General features: G+C 50.2%; 1 protein-coding gene across 3 annotated transcripts in view; it reads right to left on the bottom strand.

The window, feature by feature from the left end:
* Positions 1 to 17,736, bottom strand: part of BCL11A (BCL11 transcription factor A) — a gene marked incomplete at its 5' end in the record, with an annotated part of 73,370 nt that overhangs the window by 9,095 nt on the left and 46,539 nt on the right. For all 3 annotated transcript variants that reach the window (XM_081998187.1, XM_081998185.1, XM_081998186.1), the window contains one exon: positions 1 to 1,042. This exon is cut by the window's left edge. In XM_081998187.1, coding sequence (XP_081854313.1) covers positions 1 to 1,042 — 1,042 coding nt within the window. The remainder of the gene's footprint in view (positions 1,043 to 17,736) is intronic.

The following is a 17,736-nucleotide window of genomic DNA, read 5'->3' as shown; positions in this document are numbered from 1 at the left end:
CTGTCGCTCTCGTTCAAGTCCTCTTCCTCCTCTTCCTCCTCCTCCTCCTCCTCTTCCTCCTCTTCTTCCTCTTCCTCGTCCCCGTTCTCGGGGATCATGTTGGGGTCGGTCTCGCTCTTGAACTTGGCCACCACGGACTTGAGGGCGCTGCTGGCGCTGCCCACCAGGTCGCTGGTGCCCGGCTCGGGGGAGCTGGCGGTGGAGAGCCCGTCGTCCGACTTCACCGTCATGGGGGAGGACTTGTGCATGTGGGTCTTCATGTGGCGCTTCAGCTTGCTGGCCTGCGTGCAGGCGTGGTCGCAGAGGTTGCACTTGTAGGGCTTCTCCCCAGTGTGGCTCCGGCGGTGGACCACCAGGTTGCTCTGAAACTTGAAGGTCTTCCCGCAAAACTCGCAGGACTTGGACTTCATGGGCGGCTGGGAGGGAGGAGGAGCGGACTGCAGAGGAGGAAGGGGCGGCGTGGCCAGGAACGGGGGCTTGCTGCCGGGCTGGAAGGGCTGCAGCAACCTTTGCATAGGGCTGGGCCGGCTCGGGGACAAGGGCGGGCTGGAGGTGTTGCCGGCCAGCTCCCGCAGCCTCCGGGAGAAATCCATAGCGGGGGGCTCCATCGCCATGGGGTTCAGTCGCAGCACCCTGTCAAAGGCACTAGGGTGATGGGTGGCCAGAGCCATTTCTTCCGCACCCAGGCGCTCAATGCGATGCGGATCCAAATGGTGCCTCGGGGGAGGGCTAAAGAGGGGCGGCGTGGGTGGGAAACGCCCTTCTCCCAGCCCCGACGCCTCCCTCGAGACCGAGCCGGGTATTCTGAGCAGGTTAAAAGGGTTATTGTCTGCAATGTGAATCCCGTGGAGAGGTGGCTGGGAAGGGCACTCTGCACCTAGTCCTGTTGGGATACCAACCCGTGGTGTCAGGGGGCTGCCGTGCTCGCTTTCTAGGTAGATCCGTAAGCCGTGCGTGTTCTGTGCGTGCTGCAAGAGGAACCAGGCGCTGTTGAAAGGCTGTTTACAAGTCGTACACGTGTAGCTGCTGGGCTCGTCTTTACCTGCAAAATAACACAACAAGCAGCGTCAATCTCCGGCCGGCCACCGGCGGGCGAGAGCTCGCCTCCCCGCCTAAGCTCCTCTCCTCCGGGACGCTCAGCTGGGAGCTGGGGAAGGGACGTCCCAGCTGGGGCGCAGGCAGGGGAGGGGGGACAGGAGGAGGCGAGGGGTGCGACGGGGAGGTCCAAACCCACCCGCAGCGCGCCCGCCTCCTCCCGCCGTCCCCAGCCCTGGGATCAAAACCGAACCCCGGCAGGTGACCGCGGCCAAAAAGCTATGAAAAAAAAAAAAGAGGTAAGTCAATGGATGCCGGTTACGACTCGGCAGACTGTACGCTGCAAAAGGCTGCTAGTATTTCAATTGGGGAGGCAATAAATAAATAAGTAAAAAATAAAAAAAAATAATTAAAAAAAAAATGTTCTAAAAAGCACTCCAGAAAAACACATGCATTGGTTCAAAGCAGCAACCCAAAGCATCACAACTGCTGGCAAGCTGGGCAACATCACGTTATTAGCCTCCTCCTTGTTTTGAGAGACTTAACAAAGCGTACAAAATTAGGCAGCATCTCCTGTCCCTCAGCAGAGATTCCGCTCTGGGGCAAAAAAAAAAAAAAAAAACAACAACAAAAAAAAGATTTTAAAAATAAAATTAAATAAAATAGAGTGCAGGACAGGGAGAGGGGAAGGCAGAGAGAGCGGCAGCTCCGCCAAGGGAAGAGCTGGAGGGCGGCCAGGAGGCCTGGCCGAGCGCCCTGCCGGAGCCGTGTTATTTCCCTCGCGCTGAAAAGAAGCTGAGGATAGTAAACGCCACTTTGGCAAGTAGCGAGCTAACTCTATTTCATGATAATTTATTTTTGGAGATAACATGGACATTATAAAAGAGCAACCAACTAATAAATAACTAAACAAAAAGCCGACTAATAATGACAGCAGAAAGCAGCCCCTTCTAATATATGGCAAAACGAGGGGGATGAATAACTTTTTGAGGGCCGTCCACGAGGACAGAGCGGCGTGAGATATGGCGAAGGTGAGCGCGCTTTTATCGATTACTGTAACGTTGCGAATAATTCACTTCCACCCCCCTACGGCTGTTTTTTACTAAATGCTGGTAAACTGAAACCGGAGCTAAGAGGAGGATAAAACTTCATTTCCAGTCCTGCTCGGCAGTTCTCCGAGAGATGCTGTTTAGTAATATTAAAAAAAAAAAACCAAACACAAAAAAAACAAAACCCACAACACCCAAAAACATGCTCTTGAGGTTTGAATAACCCACAGGAGCCCTGCGAAGGTACCTGCCCGCACCGCGCCGCCCTGCCCTGCCATCTACCTTAGGAGGCATCTGCTCCACAGGCACCGCTCCTGGGGAAAGCCCTTCACATCACAGAATCACTAGGTTGGAAAGGACCTTCAAGATCATCAAGTCCAACACGACGTGGGGAGAGCTGCCCCCATTAGGTTTCCCCTGTTTGCCAAACGTGAAGAAATGAGGGGACCCCACAAATAAGGCAGATTTGGAAAGAAAACCGTTTTGTTTCCCATCTCACTTGGGAAGAGGGGAAGAAAAGCTTCGTCTGGGCGTTTCCGTCCTCCGGCGAGCCGACCGGCGATTTGGGGACAGGACGGGCACGCGGCGCGAGCGCTGGCTGCAGCGCCCCGGCGCAGCTCCCCGCCCTGCCTCCCGGCTCCGCGGTTATCCCGCGTTTGGCCTGACAAGCCGAATCAGGCGAGCGGAAAGAGACTCGGTCGTCTACAGCAGGCATTTAACACTTTAATCGCTTCAAAAGCCCTTGGAATAATATTTAACGTTTCATCCTGAAGCCGGCGTCGAAATAAAATGCGCTGCGGTGTTTAGTTATGTGCCAGGCATGCGAGTGCAGATAAATACTTAAATCTGCTGAAATTAGAGGGAAATTCAATTGGACTTGCACATTCCTATGCTCGTTTGTGAGCTAGGGAAAACATCGTAAGTGGGAAAATTTCATCTTGCTTCGCCGTAATGAAGTGGAAGTTTTTAACACCACGGTAGGAGCTAACAACGTAAGGCTACCTCGCCTCTCTACCTTATAGATCAGGTCAGAGAAAATAGCATTTTGTCTTATAATGAGGATACAACATCGAGCGCTTGCTACCACATTTTAGCATTCCCATCAACTAGATTTTCTAGATCATAAGGGCAGCTCGTGTAATCATAATGTCAATGAGAAGGGCTGTTACGACTGAGACTAAAGATTACATCGAAAAAGCTGCTTTGAAACTGGTAATTATTACCAGTCCACTAATAGCAAATGATGCATTACGGTTTCACTGTATAATCTGTACTTCACTCAGCTCCTGCCAGTATGGCCTTATTGTATTACGGCACTCACAAATTCTAAATTCCTAAACTACAGTCATCAATAAATGTGTTACTTGCCATAATTTGCAAAATTACTTTGTTCATAACATCTTCGACTGTTATAAAGACTAGAATTGATTTCCTGCATGGCCAAATTAGGGCTACATTGATTTAGTGGAGTGTAAAATGTAATATTATTCTTCATTTGCTTGCCTGAAAAATAAGTTTTCAACTCACCATCCGCGTTTGGGAATCAAGATAATAATTTAAATTTAAAATCATGTTTATGTACAAAACTTCCCTAAACAACCCACCATTTTCAAGGGAGCAACATAAAACCAGGCAATAAAATAAAGCAGCGAAACAGTTAAAATCCACCAGCCATTTGCCTCCACCTCCTGCTTTGAAAAGACACAATTTCTAATTTGTCTATTAGTGCTTGATTAATTATGAAGGCTATTGACTGACCATATCACTACCTAGAGATACGTTCCAGTCTGGTGCAGCCTTGCCAAACTGCAAGAATTATGGCACTAATCCACGCGTTGCCCGCCAGCGGCGAGACGGGTCCTTACACCGCTTGCCGCAGCCTCCGGCGTTGGAGGAGACTCGCCTTTCCTTCCCCCTGTCCCACCACCATGCTTTTCGGTACAGCGTTCGGGTCCCCCCAAAAGCCAGATGGGGTTGCAGGACCCAAAGGCTGTGGATCCGCTCTCTCCTAGCTACGGGCCAGGCTCTACGACCGCATGGGCTTCCAGCTAAAGCACCTGGACAAGACCACGGGCAAGCGAGGACAGCACAGCAGGGAGATGCAGTGACCGGTGCTAGCCGAGGACAGAGCTGGAGATGCTCCCACGGGGCTCTTTGTGCCTCGCCACCCACCGCGGCAATGGGATGGGATGTGTTATCCAAAGCAGCGTTGTGATGCCATCGGAGCTTTGGCCAGTTTCCAAGAGGCTAGTGGGAATCCCTCAGGCCGAGACGCGAAGAGGGTCACTGCTGAACCAGCCCTCCTCGGCCACCGGCAGTGGGGCTGGAGCCCGGGCGAAAGGGACCACCAGCTCTCACTCTCTGACTTTTCCTGCATTACACGTCGCTCGGTTGTCCTGTGCCATGACCAAAGACGATGTCTTCGGGTAAAGTGTAACCTCCTCCAGGCCCGTGAACAGTCTTTAGGGCAAAGCACGAAATCCCAGCGAAAACCATTCAAACCAGCTCAGAAGACAAGAGCACCCACTGCTTGCCACCGCAGTCGGTTCCCACAGCTACCCCCTTAGTATGCACTCTGCCCACCATACACACCAAGGATACCTGTGCACCCTGAAATCAAGGCACACTTCAAAATATAGCCATTTTTTCCATCCTGAAGCCGCCTCTCCATCCTCCTCCACTACTCAAGGACCAGCCTAGCCCTTCTCAGCCCAGCACTGTGCTGGGATGGAGTTGGTTTTCAGCTAAGCCTCCTGCAAGAGCTGCTGCCTTCCCGGGGTACCGCACCCTGGATCTGTACCCACTGCCCCGATCCCCCTCTTCTAGACGGGCACCACAGCAGGTTGTACCCAACCATGCTCTCAACACACCCCACTTGATAGTCTTTCCAAACCCCCCACAAAGCCAACCCTGTTGCTCTTCATCCACCCACCTTTGCTTTATCCACAGCCCTCATCAGTTGCAATTGCACATTTTTTTCTAAATCACCAACGAAATGCTAACCACCGCTGTGGCTCCCACCAGCCCCTGCTGACCTCTCCCATCCACCGATGCCTCTCCAGCTAAGCACCCGCTTCCCAAATCTGTCGGCTGGCTCTTAGTCGCCTGTGCTAGCGATACCACCCAGGGCTCGGTCTTCCTACACACAATGTCACGCAGCACCGCATCCAACGCCTTGCAGAGTCTATTTCATCTACATTTATCAACCAAAGTTGTCATCTGGAAGAATGAAATCAGGTTTATTTGACAAGATCTATATTCCATAAATCTAAGTCGAGTGGCATGAATTATATTTCTATCCTTTAATTCTTTATCCATTGAATCTTATATCGTCTCTTCAATTATTTTGCCCAGAAGAGATAAGCAAAGTGTTGCCAGCTCTCCCACGGTTACCCCGACCAGCTCTTGATGGCATTTTCCCAGTCCATAAGCTTTATTAAATACCAGCATCACATGCTAACTCTTTAGGGATTCTTGGGTGCAAGTTGTCAGGGCCTTTTCATTTAAGAATATTTATCTCCGTTGGACCTTGTATAAAATCCTCCTTGGCTACTAATGAGCTAGAAAAAATGTCATCACCCGCCTATGATACAGAAACGTAACACTTCTGCTTTCCAGGTCTACAGCAGAAATATTTATTAAAAATTTCTACCTTACTGCTTCTTCCATCCATCACTTCTAGGGTTTCTCTTTTCTCCAGGACCCTGAGAAGCTCTCCTCTTCTCCCCATCTGTGCCAGCCATGAGTCTTCCTCGGCATCTTCAGTGCCCCTGACCAGTTCTCTACCCACCATGGTTTCTCACTGTGATTGATTGCTATCTATTTTCCATTTTTTTAATTGTCATATATTGATTTTTTTAATATCTAATTGCTGTTCTCATCTCACCACTGAAGCGGGTGAAGTAGGGTTTGGATTTGGGCCAAAATTGCCCTCTCCTTCCTGGACAGCTCATCCAAGTCTTTACAAATAGCTTCCAATTACCATTCGCACTTTTGCATGTACATTTTTCCTCCCCCTCAATTTTACTGCTCATTTTCTTCGCATTTGGGAAATGACCCCTTTAGGAGAATTACACGGGGATACCGTGTACCAAAGACAACCGTGGGGCCAGTATGAAACCTGACCGGTCTCACCCACTGAAGTCTCGCCCACCGTTACGTACCGATTCCTTTTCTACACCCTGGCCAGCAAAAGACTAGTGACAGGGCACGGCGTTTCACTACAGCACAAATGTGTAGTGTTTCTCAAGTTATTGGGTCCTGCCGAAAAAAAAAGCGGCAGAACAGCTCTTGCCTGCCATGCCCCCGAAAGAAGTGATTTAACCAGTGACACACAAGTGACAGATTTAGCTTCTGATCCGAAAAATGTTAACAAATGAGTGGGACGGATATTGGCATTTGAGTGCCTTTAAGGGCAGTTGGCAAAATTACTCAGTAAAATATGAAGTGGTGGCTGCCTTCAGCATTAAGGGGCTTTTTTTATATTAAAAAAAAAGCTGGTTTTTCTGTACTGTGCTCACAGATACACCCAGCACGCTCAAAGTCCAAGCTGAAGCAAGCCAGCGTCTCCAGGCACAATATAGCTGGCTCCGAGCAAGACCCACAGCCATGTCCACAGCCACCAGCAGCAAAGCCAGACAATATGCTGGGGAGAAGACCAGCTGGGAGGAGAAGCTGTCAGCTAGATGCCACTGCTGGGGGGAGTGGGAAGGATTTCTGGAACTAGGCATGCAAGTTCAGGCATTGCCAAGTGAGTAATGGAATAATCTGCAGGCGTGTGCCAATGTGCTTTGGAAGAGCTTCCTTCGTTTCTCAAAAGTCAGGGCTGGATCCAGGAAAGCTGCTCGCCGGACACACCAGTGCTTTACGGAAGAGCAACGCTGAAACACCACGTGCAGCATCCTCTCGGTACCCCTATCCAAAACAGGCAGCCCACAGCACAGGACGTCGTTGTGGAAGGACCACCAGATTAAGAAGCAAAATATTAATATAACGCGTATTTTACCACAGGGCATCGTACGGGCTCCAGACAAACACGCAGTATTAGAGACACCCCAGTTTTGCCAGTGTTTTCACAAACAAAACAGCGGCGTAAGCAGTGACTGCATACGTGCCAATGGTGTTTGCAAGGATTACGCTCACAGCTGCAGATTTACTCCCTTGGAGAAATCCCTGTGCCAGAGAAATTTCCGAGCAAACCAGGATTTGCCCCTCGCTGTCCGGACGGTCCAGCCCTTGCTCTCGGCAGCATCTCGCCGCCAGCCAACGCCACCAGCCTCGGTGGTGTAGCTGCTGTGTTCTCCTTCACCTTTCCCAAAAATCCTGCACGTGTAAGCAAAGCCCGGGGGTCTTTACTGGGCCACCTGCGCCTATGGGGGCACGTACATACCTTTTGCTATCAAACTGCAGAGAACGAAAGTTAAAAGCGACTCAAACACCTGCAAGCTGCAGTGAGCACCCCCCGCTCTTCTGCTCGCCACCAAACAATTATCGGAGGAACAGCCTGAGCCAAACGCAGGAACTTCTTTATTCGGCTTTAATGTCAACTGACTGCTTGATTTTTGGGCTGATAAATTGGGAGTTGTTCTGGTATTTAAAGGGGGGAAGAAAAAAAATTGAGTTAATTGTTACCACTTGTACTTGATTCGGTTCTTCTCCATCTGGCTTGTCAAATATCTCTTTCCCCCCCTCCTCTCTTTTGGAAATCCGTACTGCTGAAATTCCTTTCAACTGAAAACTAGCGAAGTAAAACGGTCGGGACGCAGGAAGCGTCGCAGGGCTGAGAGATAAGTGGGTCCACTCCACGCCTGCAGCAGCCCACTTCTCCCTTGGTAAGAAATAGCTGCTTTGTCATGACTCACCTCTTCCTGGTAGTCAGCAGCATCGGTTCAGATGGGGAACTGTAACTGCCCAAACATATTTTTTATTTTCCTTCTTGCACCGATTCTTCCTCCCGATTCTCCAGATTGCAAAAGGCGCGTTATTAACCTGGTCCGTCATTAAACCGGTTATAAGTAGCTGTTAGCACTGTTAGCATCAGCGTTGTTGCTGTTGTCATCATAATAATTATAATAATAATAATAAATAACAGCAGTAGCTGCATTTGTATACAACAGGCTACTGCCTCTCTAATCTTTTCTCTTTATCGCTAGATGAACCGGATTCAGAAGCACTGAAAAAGGAAAACGTCCCCAAAACTCTCCAGGAAGTGACGCAGCACTGCTTGTGAAACGAGAAGCACCATTGCTGTTGTGCACTTGAACAACAAAATTCTGCAAATCAGGTCCACGTTGTTTATGAACAGGCCTGATGGCGGGTCCTGGGACCGGCTTAGTTGTGAGAATGTCAAAACTCTAGAAGATGTTTTGCTTTGTGGGACCCTCAGTGCCCCTTTTGAGCACGTCTTTACTATCCTTTCCTTATCTACGACTTACTGATAAAAGACATACCGATATTCCTGATAATAATTCTTCTTCTCGCAAATTCAAACTCCCTGAAATCATTTTAATAAAACTGACAAACTGTTTTCTAAACTGAGTATCAGTAATGCCATTTTTTCATTACACCTCCTTTTAAAAGCCCCTCTTTTAAAGAAGAACCGGACCGAAACGCTAACACCATGACCCGAACTTCAAAAAGAAACCCAAGCAACAGCAATAATAAAAACAAAGGAAGACCTGGCATTGCTTTGCCATTCAAACATTTAGATTGGAGTTAGGAACTCCAGGAATTCACCTTTTTCTCCCAAAGCCAAATTCTCGTCGGGTTTTGCAACACTGCTCAGGTTTCCACGAAACAGATGTTTTTGTGGACCCGAGGAAAGAACAAGTGCGAAGGGCTGGAAACAGGGAGGGCAGTTCCTCCCTGCAGGTGAGCGACGTGCAGCATCCTCGGCGGGGGACGCAGGCAGGAGCGAGGAGGGCTCCATCCGCAGCCCGGCAGCCGGGCTTCGCGTAACCCTGGGGAACATCAGGCCCTTGCAGGAGAAGTGCAAACTTCATACCACCTAGTTTCCCCGCAGGAAAAATATTTTGTTACGGACAAGCAACAAAATGCATGGTTTGCCGGAGCCTCGGTGGGGAGGCGTGGGGTGCTGGGGTTCCGCCGTAGCATGCCAGCGCTGACAGGCGTACCGGCCTGACCTCAACGTCTGTCACCATTTTCAAGGCGATTACAATTTGGCCACCGCGAAAACCTGCTTCGAGCTCCAACTTGGCAAGTAAGGTATCAGGCTGCAAAATCAGGCCGATTTTGTGCTTTTTTAAAACTTAAGGGGGGTGGAAATCTGTCGTGCCTCGATTAGTGAGGAACAGAAGAAACCTGCCGTCGGAAAATAACGCTGGGCTTGAAATTCAGCTTTGAATGAAGTTTTAAAAAGAACCCCTCGAGCAAAGAAGACCCGATGACGCACATATACGCACCCTAAACGCTAACACTACGGGGATGGAGAAATACAGGCAATGCAGACCGCAGCATCACATGGGGAGTAGCTCCATTAACTTCAACCACTGGTGGTGGGACCTGAAGAGCAAACCACATGGCGTTGTCAGCCCCGTACGAGGAACTCCTCACTGATACCATCTCATTTCTCTAAAAATACCATTAGCGAAGTAACCAAGATCCCAGATGCACAGGCTTCCTCGCCCGCCTCACCCGGACTGCCTCTCCCGAGCACAGGTACGGGGGCTGTAGATGAACGGACTCAAACAGGAGTGGCACTGCTGGGATGACATCTGCTACATCAGCTCCTCTGGACCTCCCTGGCACCAGGCGTGTCCCGTGCTGGAAGGTCCACCTGGGTTGTGACCCACTGAGGACCAAGTCACATCTATGCCCTGCCCCAAAAAGAGCATCGAAGCCCTTTCAAAGCCTAACTTGACTACCCGTCGAACGACACCTTGCTCCAACGGTTCATAACGATGCATTTACCAGGTGGCTGCTGGGGACAATCAAGTCAATAATTCACTTTTTAAATGCAGTGTTCTAATTATACAGCTCCAATCATTTTATTCACTTTCATACACCCATGTGATGAGTTGTTTCCTTTCCTACCGTTTTCTCCCGAAGCCTGGCAGATGCCAGCGGTGCGGTGTTTCTCTCGGTTTGCGTCGCAGCTCCGGCATCGCTCAGCCTTGCAGCCGGCACTGCACGGGGCTCTCCTGGAGACACCGAAGCGCACTGGCATTTTGAAAGGGCTGTGAGCCGCCTCCCAGGGAGAAACGGGGGCTGGCGCCTTCCCACCGCTGCTCGCCGGCGGGGACGCTGCCGCCGGGGCACTGCCAGGCCGTCGACTCTCCTCGTCACCTATGGCTTTGCTTTATTTTTGCTGCGTTTCGCATATTAGCATCTCTAATTGACGTGCCCGGCTCTGTAAAGCACACACATTTAAACCACCGCCTTGCAGAGATGTGGTGGTCCCTGCCAGCTCCCCGTGGCCCTTCTCGCCATCCGGGCGCTGCTGAGGTCCCCTTCTCCATCCCACAGCACCCCTGCTCCCACCAGTGCTTTGGGCAGGGTGTCGGTGGAGCCAGAGAGCCCCAGCCCTCAGTCAAGTAATGGGCTTGGGGACGTGCATGAACAGGGGCTCTCCTTGAGAGCCTTATTCCACCTTTTCCTTCCCCAAACGGACCCTCATCACTCTCCTCCTTCCCAGACTTCCCCTTTGGCTCACTTTCCTCTCACTTTCAAATTAATGATATTTAGCCAGCAGCAAACCATTCTGACAAAGTGGGTCAGGGGAACTGCAGGTCCCCCCAAACGAAACCTCCGCCTGCAAATCATCTGCCAGGAAGGCAAAGGTTTATTCTGTCCCTGAGCAAGTTCAATGTCACCACGGAGTTGCAAGCACAGCAAGTGCTGCACCAGATCCTACGATGTTTAGTTTCATAACTTGCACAAGCAAGTATTAGCAGAATCGGTAATATATATATATTTCCCCCTCCCTGCTTTGAAAATAGGTCCAAAAGGTGTCGTAAAGTTGTCTGGTCTCCTCCGGTTTATTCTGTCTCCTCTCCATCGTTGAGATATCCTTGAAGTTGAAAATGATATAATACTCTAAATATCTGGAGTTTGGAGGATGTAAGACTTGCAAGAATTGCTACAGCTTTATTGCGTTCTCGGGGCACAGAGAGTATTCACCATACATACATCAAGTCAAGGAATGCAAAAAGGGCATACAAAAATTTGGCGCTTCGAGCTCAGGAGTTTAAATTCCCAGAAAAGCAGACAGAGTCGATTTTCTTATTTATAGATTTGCAGATGAAATCCAACAAAACCAGCCCTCCCCCCCCAAAAAAATCCCTCCCTCCTTTCTGTCAGTAAAGGGCTGATTCAATTTCCAGGCTTGCAAGGTCTCCTCTCGCCGAGTATTACCCGACCCCAATAACACGCACTGTTCCAAGGTTAAGATCTGTTTCCTTACAATAATGCAGAAAGCTGTTGTTTCAGTCGCGGCTGCAGAATTCAGCTTTGAAGGACAGGTTAGTACCACACTACATTTAACTGGATTCAGTTCATCTGATTATACAGTGCCTTGCTTTCTGGAATATGTAATCATCTCTTTCTGATGACATTTTAAATATCCAACTAGACAAATAATTGCGGCAATAATTGATAGCTGAGTCAAGCTGGAAGATTATTGATTGGCACGGAACCCGCTGAAACAAATGTTCATCTTTCAAACATTACAGTGAGGATGCTTAAATCTAACTTTTGCTGATAAACGATAAAAATTTGATTTACTGATAAAACCACCGGAATAGAATGTGCACTTCAGGATTTGATTACCTCGCGAAATTTTTCGAAGAAAAATTAGGCAGCAGGATTTATATTCTATTTCACGTGAATAATTGCCAAGATATGGATAAGCAGCTGAACATAAACACATGCGGAAAAGTCTTAAAGAGTCGCTGATTAACCCTCTACCTTCCTCAACAGTACTTATCTGTTTCTAACCACTGCTTACGTAGGAGTTTATCCTGCCGCCTTCCCGAGGATGCCTTGCGTGGGTCTCGTTACCGGCAACAGGAGTTACACGTCGGGAAAGATTCCCCCCGTCATTTTCCCAGCAGCTCGAAGCCCTCAGCTGAAATGTGCATATTCTTACTCCGCTGTGAATACAGCCAAAACGATCTCATTTGCCACGGTGTAAATCAGGAGTGCCGGTGCCCAAATCTGCGGCACTGCGTAAAAGCGGCAGGAGGGAGGTCAAGATCAGGTGCATTTGCAAACTGCATTCGCAATCTTAAAGGGAACGGGTTTAAAGCCGAAATAAACCCACTTTTCAGCTCTTACTACACGGTGGTCTGTTTAAACGTGGGTTTCCTTCTAATTATGAAATTCCGTACCCCGCAGCACTGCCTATGTGTTGGGGGGAGAGAAAGGGAGGACTTTCTGAAACTCACTGATTAGAAAGCAGAGCGAGCGGCCGCGGCAGAGGATCGCGTGCGGGGAAAGGCAAGCGATGAGCTGCCTAGTTAGGGCAGAGAAGCCGTCGCAAGGCAGAAGCCTGAAATTAAGGAAAAGTGCCAGAATATTTGAGCAGGGAACAAAGAGCATAAATTCCAGAGTAAGAGACGAAAAATGCACTGAAACGTTTTGAAACGGAGCCATTAGGAGCTGATTGAGTCTCGGAGCTACTGTTAAAAATCAGCCGCTTGTTAGATGCGGCGATCAGCTGAGCCCTGACACTTAAGGCGTACGAGGGGGCTTGTCGAGCGGCTTCGCTCTAATTTAGAGATCCTCAGTTAATTAGAAAGCCCTCAGATTTTCTGCAAATGCGGGTCGCTATCGACAGCTCATGCTTTTGATGCTTTCCGGGTGACAGCTGCCGGACTGACCTTCCCGGCGCTGGTAGGGCTACCCAGACCCTCACCGCATCGGGGAATTCAATCACCGCCACCAGCGCCGGTGGGAAGTTACAAGTAAGGTTACTCCACTGCTACACACCGGTTCCTCCTCTGAAACAAACCCCGATGAAATCTGCATTTGCTTAATGCTATAAATAGCTCCAGCTTCAAATTATTATTATTTTATCCTCCTGCCGAGCTGATGTCACAGCCAGCCCAGGACTTCGGGGTGGGAGCTTATGGAAGGCGGTGCCAGCAGAGGTTGGGAGGAGAGCTTTACGGGGGATGACCTGCTCACATTGAACCCACGGCCGCCACCTCGGGAGGGAAACCTCCCTCTGAGATGTTCATTAGCCCGATGCCTACAGCAGGTAGCGGTGGCTGCAGTGGATGGAGCCCCTGGCCGGGAAGCAGCAATCCCTGAGCTCCCTCTCCCATGGGGATGCCTTTCCCAGCCGCAAGCAAGGTCTGGTGATGCTCTCCTAGCAGAAACCACTGATAATATGTAAGACAGGGCAAATACTAACACAGGCAACCACTGAACAAAACGAGGCTTGTTTGGAAATGCAAAGAAACGAGTGGAAGTTACGGTGACAACCCAAAGGCAAGATGACAGACCTGCAGTCACACAGGGAGTCGGCGGCAGACACTAGAAAATTAACTCTCAGGAACAGTCTAGCATTGGCAGGGAAATGAATGAGATGATCTAAGAGATATTTTCCACCTCTAATAGGATTTGATGATGATTTTGCATAGGCTTTTGTGCTAGCCTGGCTTTTGATAAAGGCATGGTGTCTCTTTTCAACCCACACGCAAGGGAGAGATTAATAAGTTGCAAACTCGGCCCACCTCGGCTATAAATGGTTCCTGTGCCTATAGGGGTAAAAAAAGCCAAGCTATGACTGAAAAAAACCGCCAGTGAACAGAGTGCAGTTAGTGCTTTTACACTCAAGTCTTCAGTTATTAAGAGACTTAGAAAAGAGAGAAAAATTCTCCTCCAGCATCCAAAAAAAGTATCAATTTATAGTAGCCAGATGGGGCAGCGATGCACAAACCGTGGCCAGTTTAGGAGCACCGGACTGAGACCTTTCCAGGGAGAGCCCCGCTGGGGACCGTGGGACGCAAGGGGAGATGAGATGGCTCCAGCACATCTTGAAGGTCACTTTTCCCCCACGCAGGAGAAGGGGGCAGAGCCAGCGGCAGGTGAGGACGGCACTCGTTTGGGAAGATCTGGCGTGGAGACTTTTGCCTATGCACAGCCTCGGATGGGTGGAGGGTAAGACCAGAGGACCAGCCTGGGAGGATGAGTTAAGATCACATTGATGGTAAAAAATGAAATGGAAACGAGAGTTTTTAAGTGTACAACACTGATTGCACAGACCCCCATCTCTTAGCAAGATAAGCATTTTCTCAGAGGACAATGCAATTAAACGTTGTAACTGCCAGCACTTAGATACCAGCAACAGATAGCGATAAAAAACCCCTCGGCTCACCTGATTAAGCGAATAATCTTCCACGTAGTCTACATGGCCATACGATGATACCCTTTCTTGGGACAAATGACCCCTTATTCCATGCGCTGTTATTTTTCAGCAGGAAGATTTGGGGATCCAGGCCCTGCTCTTTAGCATCACTGGGGCTAAACTCTGAGCCCTTGCGCTGGGACAAATGAATGTGGCTGCTGTTCAGAAGGGAGCCGCTCCCCTGACCTTCATCCATGAGTCTTCCTTTTCTGGCTCTTTATGTCTTGTCTTTGACAACGTATCCGACAAGGGGGCTTGGACCTAGCTAGCAGAGTCAGCGCACATCTGCTGCTGTACATCCCGAGGCACAGGAGGACACGGGACATGCTCTGCGGTGCCAGCAGCACCTCTACATCCACGCAGCCGGGACAATTCACAGGGAAGCCACGCGCCAGTCCCCACCAGCATCGCCACCCTCACTGCCGACCTACAGCCTCCCCCGGGAAAAACTGGCTTTTCAGGAAAACCTGCTGACGGGACCAAAGAACGGCAACCAGATACATCACCGCACACCTGACCACAGACTTTGGTCTGCAGTGAATATTTCAGGTCCAAGGCTGCTGTTATTTGCACTGCAGCCAGGTCCGGCGGCCGTCACAGGGGACCAGAGCCCCTTGGAGCACAGCACTGCACCCGGAGATAACGAAACGACAGTTCCTGCCCCCAGAGCTGGCCATTATCATCATCTCTATTATAGCCTGACGACAGGAGCTGCCAGTTTAAACAGGCTACTGCTTTGACACCAATGCTTCCCACTCCTCAGGCTTAAGAGCGCTGAATATTCAGCGGCTAAACAGCAGAAGTCGCAATCTTCCCATTTGCTGTCACGTCTCGTAGCGCTTTTGAAAAACCACAGCGGCGCATTCGCGGTTGGACTAAAAGAAGTCGGCCTCACGTCATTTTTTTAGCAGTAATACAGCAAGAGAGCAATAATGTTAATAACAATTAACACCCAGATGTTGCATTTAATAGCACCTTAAGTCCAATGAGCTCGGCATGCTTTGCAAACGGCCATTAATGCCACGAACCTGATCTCCTTCTATGACCAGGTGACCCGCCTAGTGCATGAGGGAAAGGCTGTGGACATTGTCTACCTGGACTTCAGGAAAGCCTTTGACAGCGTCTCCCACAGCATTCTCCTGGAGAAACTGGCGGCTCGTGGCTTAGACAGGTTTACTCTTCGCTGGGTGAGGAACTGGCTGGATGGCCGAGCCCAGAGAGTTGTGGTGAACGGCGTTAAATCCGGCTGGCGGCCGGTCACAAGCGGTGTTCCCCAGGGCTCGGTTCTGGGGCCGGTCTTGTTCAGTATCTTTATAGATGATCTGGATGAGGGGATCGAGTGCTCCCTCAGTAAGTTTGCAGATGACACCAAGACGGGTGTGAGTGTTGATCTGCTGGAGGGTAGGAGGGCTCTGCAGAGGGATCAGGACAGGCTGGATCGATGGGCAGAGGCCAACTGTATGAGGTTTAATAAGGCCAAGTGCAGGGTCCTGCACTTTGGCCACAACAACCCCATGCAATGCTACAGGCTTGGGCAGGAGTGGCTGGAGAGCAGCCCGGCAGAAAGGGACCTGGGGGTGCTGGTTGACAGCCGGCTGGCAGCGTGCCCAGGTGGCCAAGAAGGCCAACAGCATCCTGGCCTGTATCAGGAATAGTGTGGCCAGCAGGAGTAGGGAAGTGACTGTGCCCCTGTACTCGGCACTGGTGAGGCCGCACCTCAAATCCTGTGTTCAGTTTTGGGCCCCTCACTACAAGAAGGATGTTGAGGTGCTCGAGCGTGTCCAGAGAAGGGCAACAAAGCTGGTGAGGGGTCTGGAGCACAAGTCTTATGGGGAGCGGCTGAGGGAACTGGGGTTGTTTAGTCTGGAGAAGAGGAGGCTGAGGGGAGACCTTATCGCGCTCTACAACTACCTGAAAGGGGGTTGTGGCGACGAGGGTGTTGGTCTCTTCTCCCAAGTAACCAGCGATAGGACGAGAGGAAATGGCCTCAAGTTATGCCAGGGGAGGTTTAGATTGGACATTCGGAAAAATTTCTTCACCGAGAGGGTGGTCAAGCATTGGAACAGGCTGCCCAGGGAGGTGGTGGAGTCGCCATCTCTGAAGTGTTCAAAAAACGTGTGGATGTGGCGCTTCGGGACATGGTTTAGGGAACATGGTAGCGCTGGATTAATGGTTGGACTTGATGATCTTGACGGTCCTTTCCAACCTTAGTGATTCTGTGATTCTGTGAAGGCTGGACGGGGAGCGGAAGCATTGCCCACGGTCCCGCAGAGGCATTTGCCACCCGTTCACCTCCGGGTCCTCATTTTCTCATGGGCCTGAGTGCCTTCCAACAAGCACCAGCAAGCACACGGCTTGCACCTGCCACCTCCAGCATCTCCGACACCCCGTCTGCACCCAGCCCCCTGTGCTCCCCAAAAAGGATGCCAGACATCACGGTGATGGGTGGCAGCTCCTCAAAAGATGTAAAAGTCCTTGAGTCATCATTTTACCTGAACGTTTTATCAGAAAACACCCCATGCGGGGGCAGGCTGGGAGATGGCCAGGTCTGAAATTGCCATCAGCTTCACCTCGATCCTTTTCCAATGTCCTTGGCCATCCAGTTAAGATCTGACAGCATTTAAAGATGACAGTGCTTGAGGTAATGGGACAGTGCCGTAACAGGATTACAGGAAATGTGAAAGAAAGGACGTACGTACGTAATGTCATTTAGGTAATGTCATCTATGAACAGGTTTTGCTGCAATTTTTGCTGACAAAGAAGTCAGTCTCACTCATACAATTCCTTTTAAACTCTGTTATTGCCATAAATAGTTTACTTCTTCCTGAAAGAAAGCTTTTTAGATGCACTGTTGCAAATATTTTGTCCAACTTTCTTGCTGGTCAGAGCCTATGTATCCTGGGGAAAAAGCAACACAAACCAGCACAAGACAGCAAGCAGGGCGAGGCAGCCAGGTCGAAGGAATCCCCGCCGCCCTCCCAACCTAGCCGCAGCACCCGGACTTCGTAAGATCCTCCCAATTAATTTCCACCCAGCTATTTCCTCCCTGCGCCCTTTTTCCATCAGTATTCCCTTTCAGTCCCACCGCAGCTGCCCCCGAAACAGCTTCCTCATTGTCCCCCACCAGAAGTGGTGTATGTGTGCCAAGCGACTGACCGCAAACAAAAGCTTGTTTGACCAACGCTTGTTCCGAAACAAAACCCCGGCTGGAGGAGGAAATCCCGCAAAGGAGGGGGGATTGATGCTGGGACAATTTGGAAGGCGAGCCCAGGCGCGCTCGCC

The sequence above is a fragment of the Phaethon aethereus genome (assembly GCF_964289735.1).
Source record: "Phaethon aethereus genome assembly, chromosome: 3".
Taxonomy (NCBI): domain Eukaryota; kingdom Metazoa; phylum Chordata; class Aves; order Phaethontiformes; family Phaethontidae; genus Phaethon; species Phaethon aethereus.
Note: the sequence above shows the minus strand (reverse complement) of the source record. Positions and strands in the feature narration are given on the sequence as shown.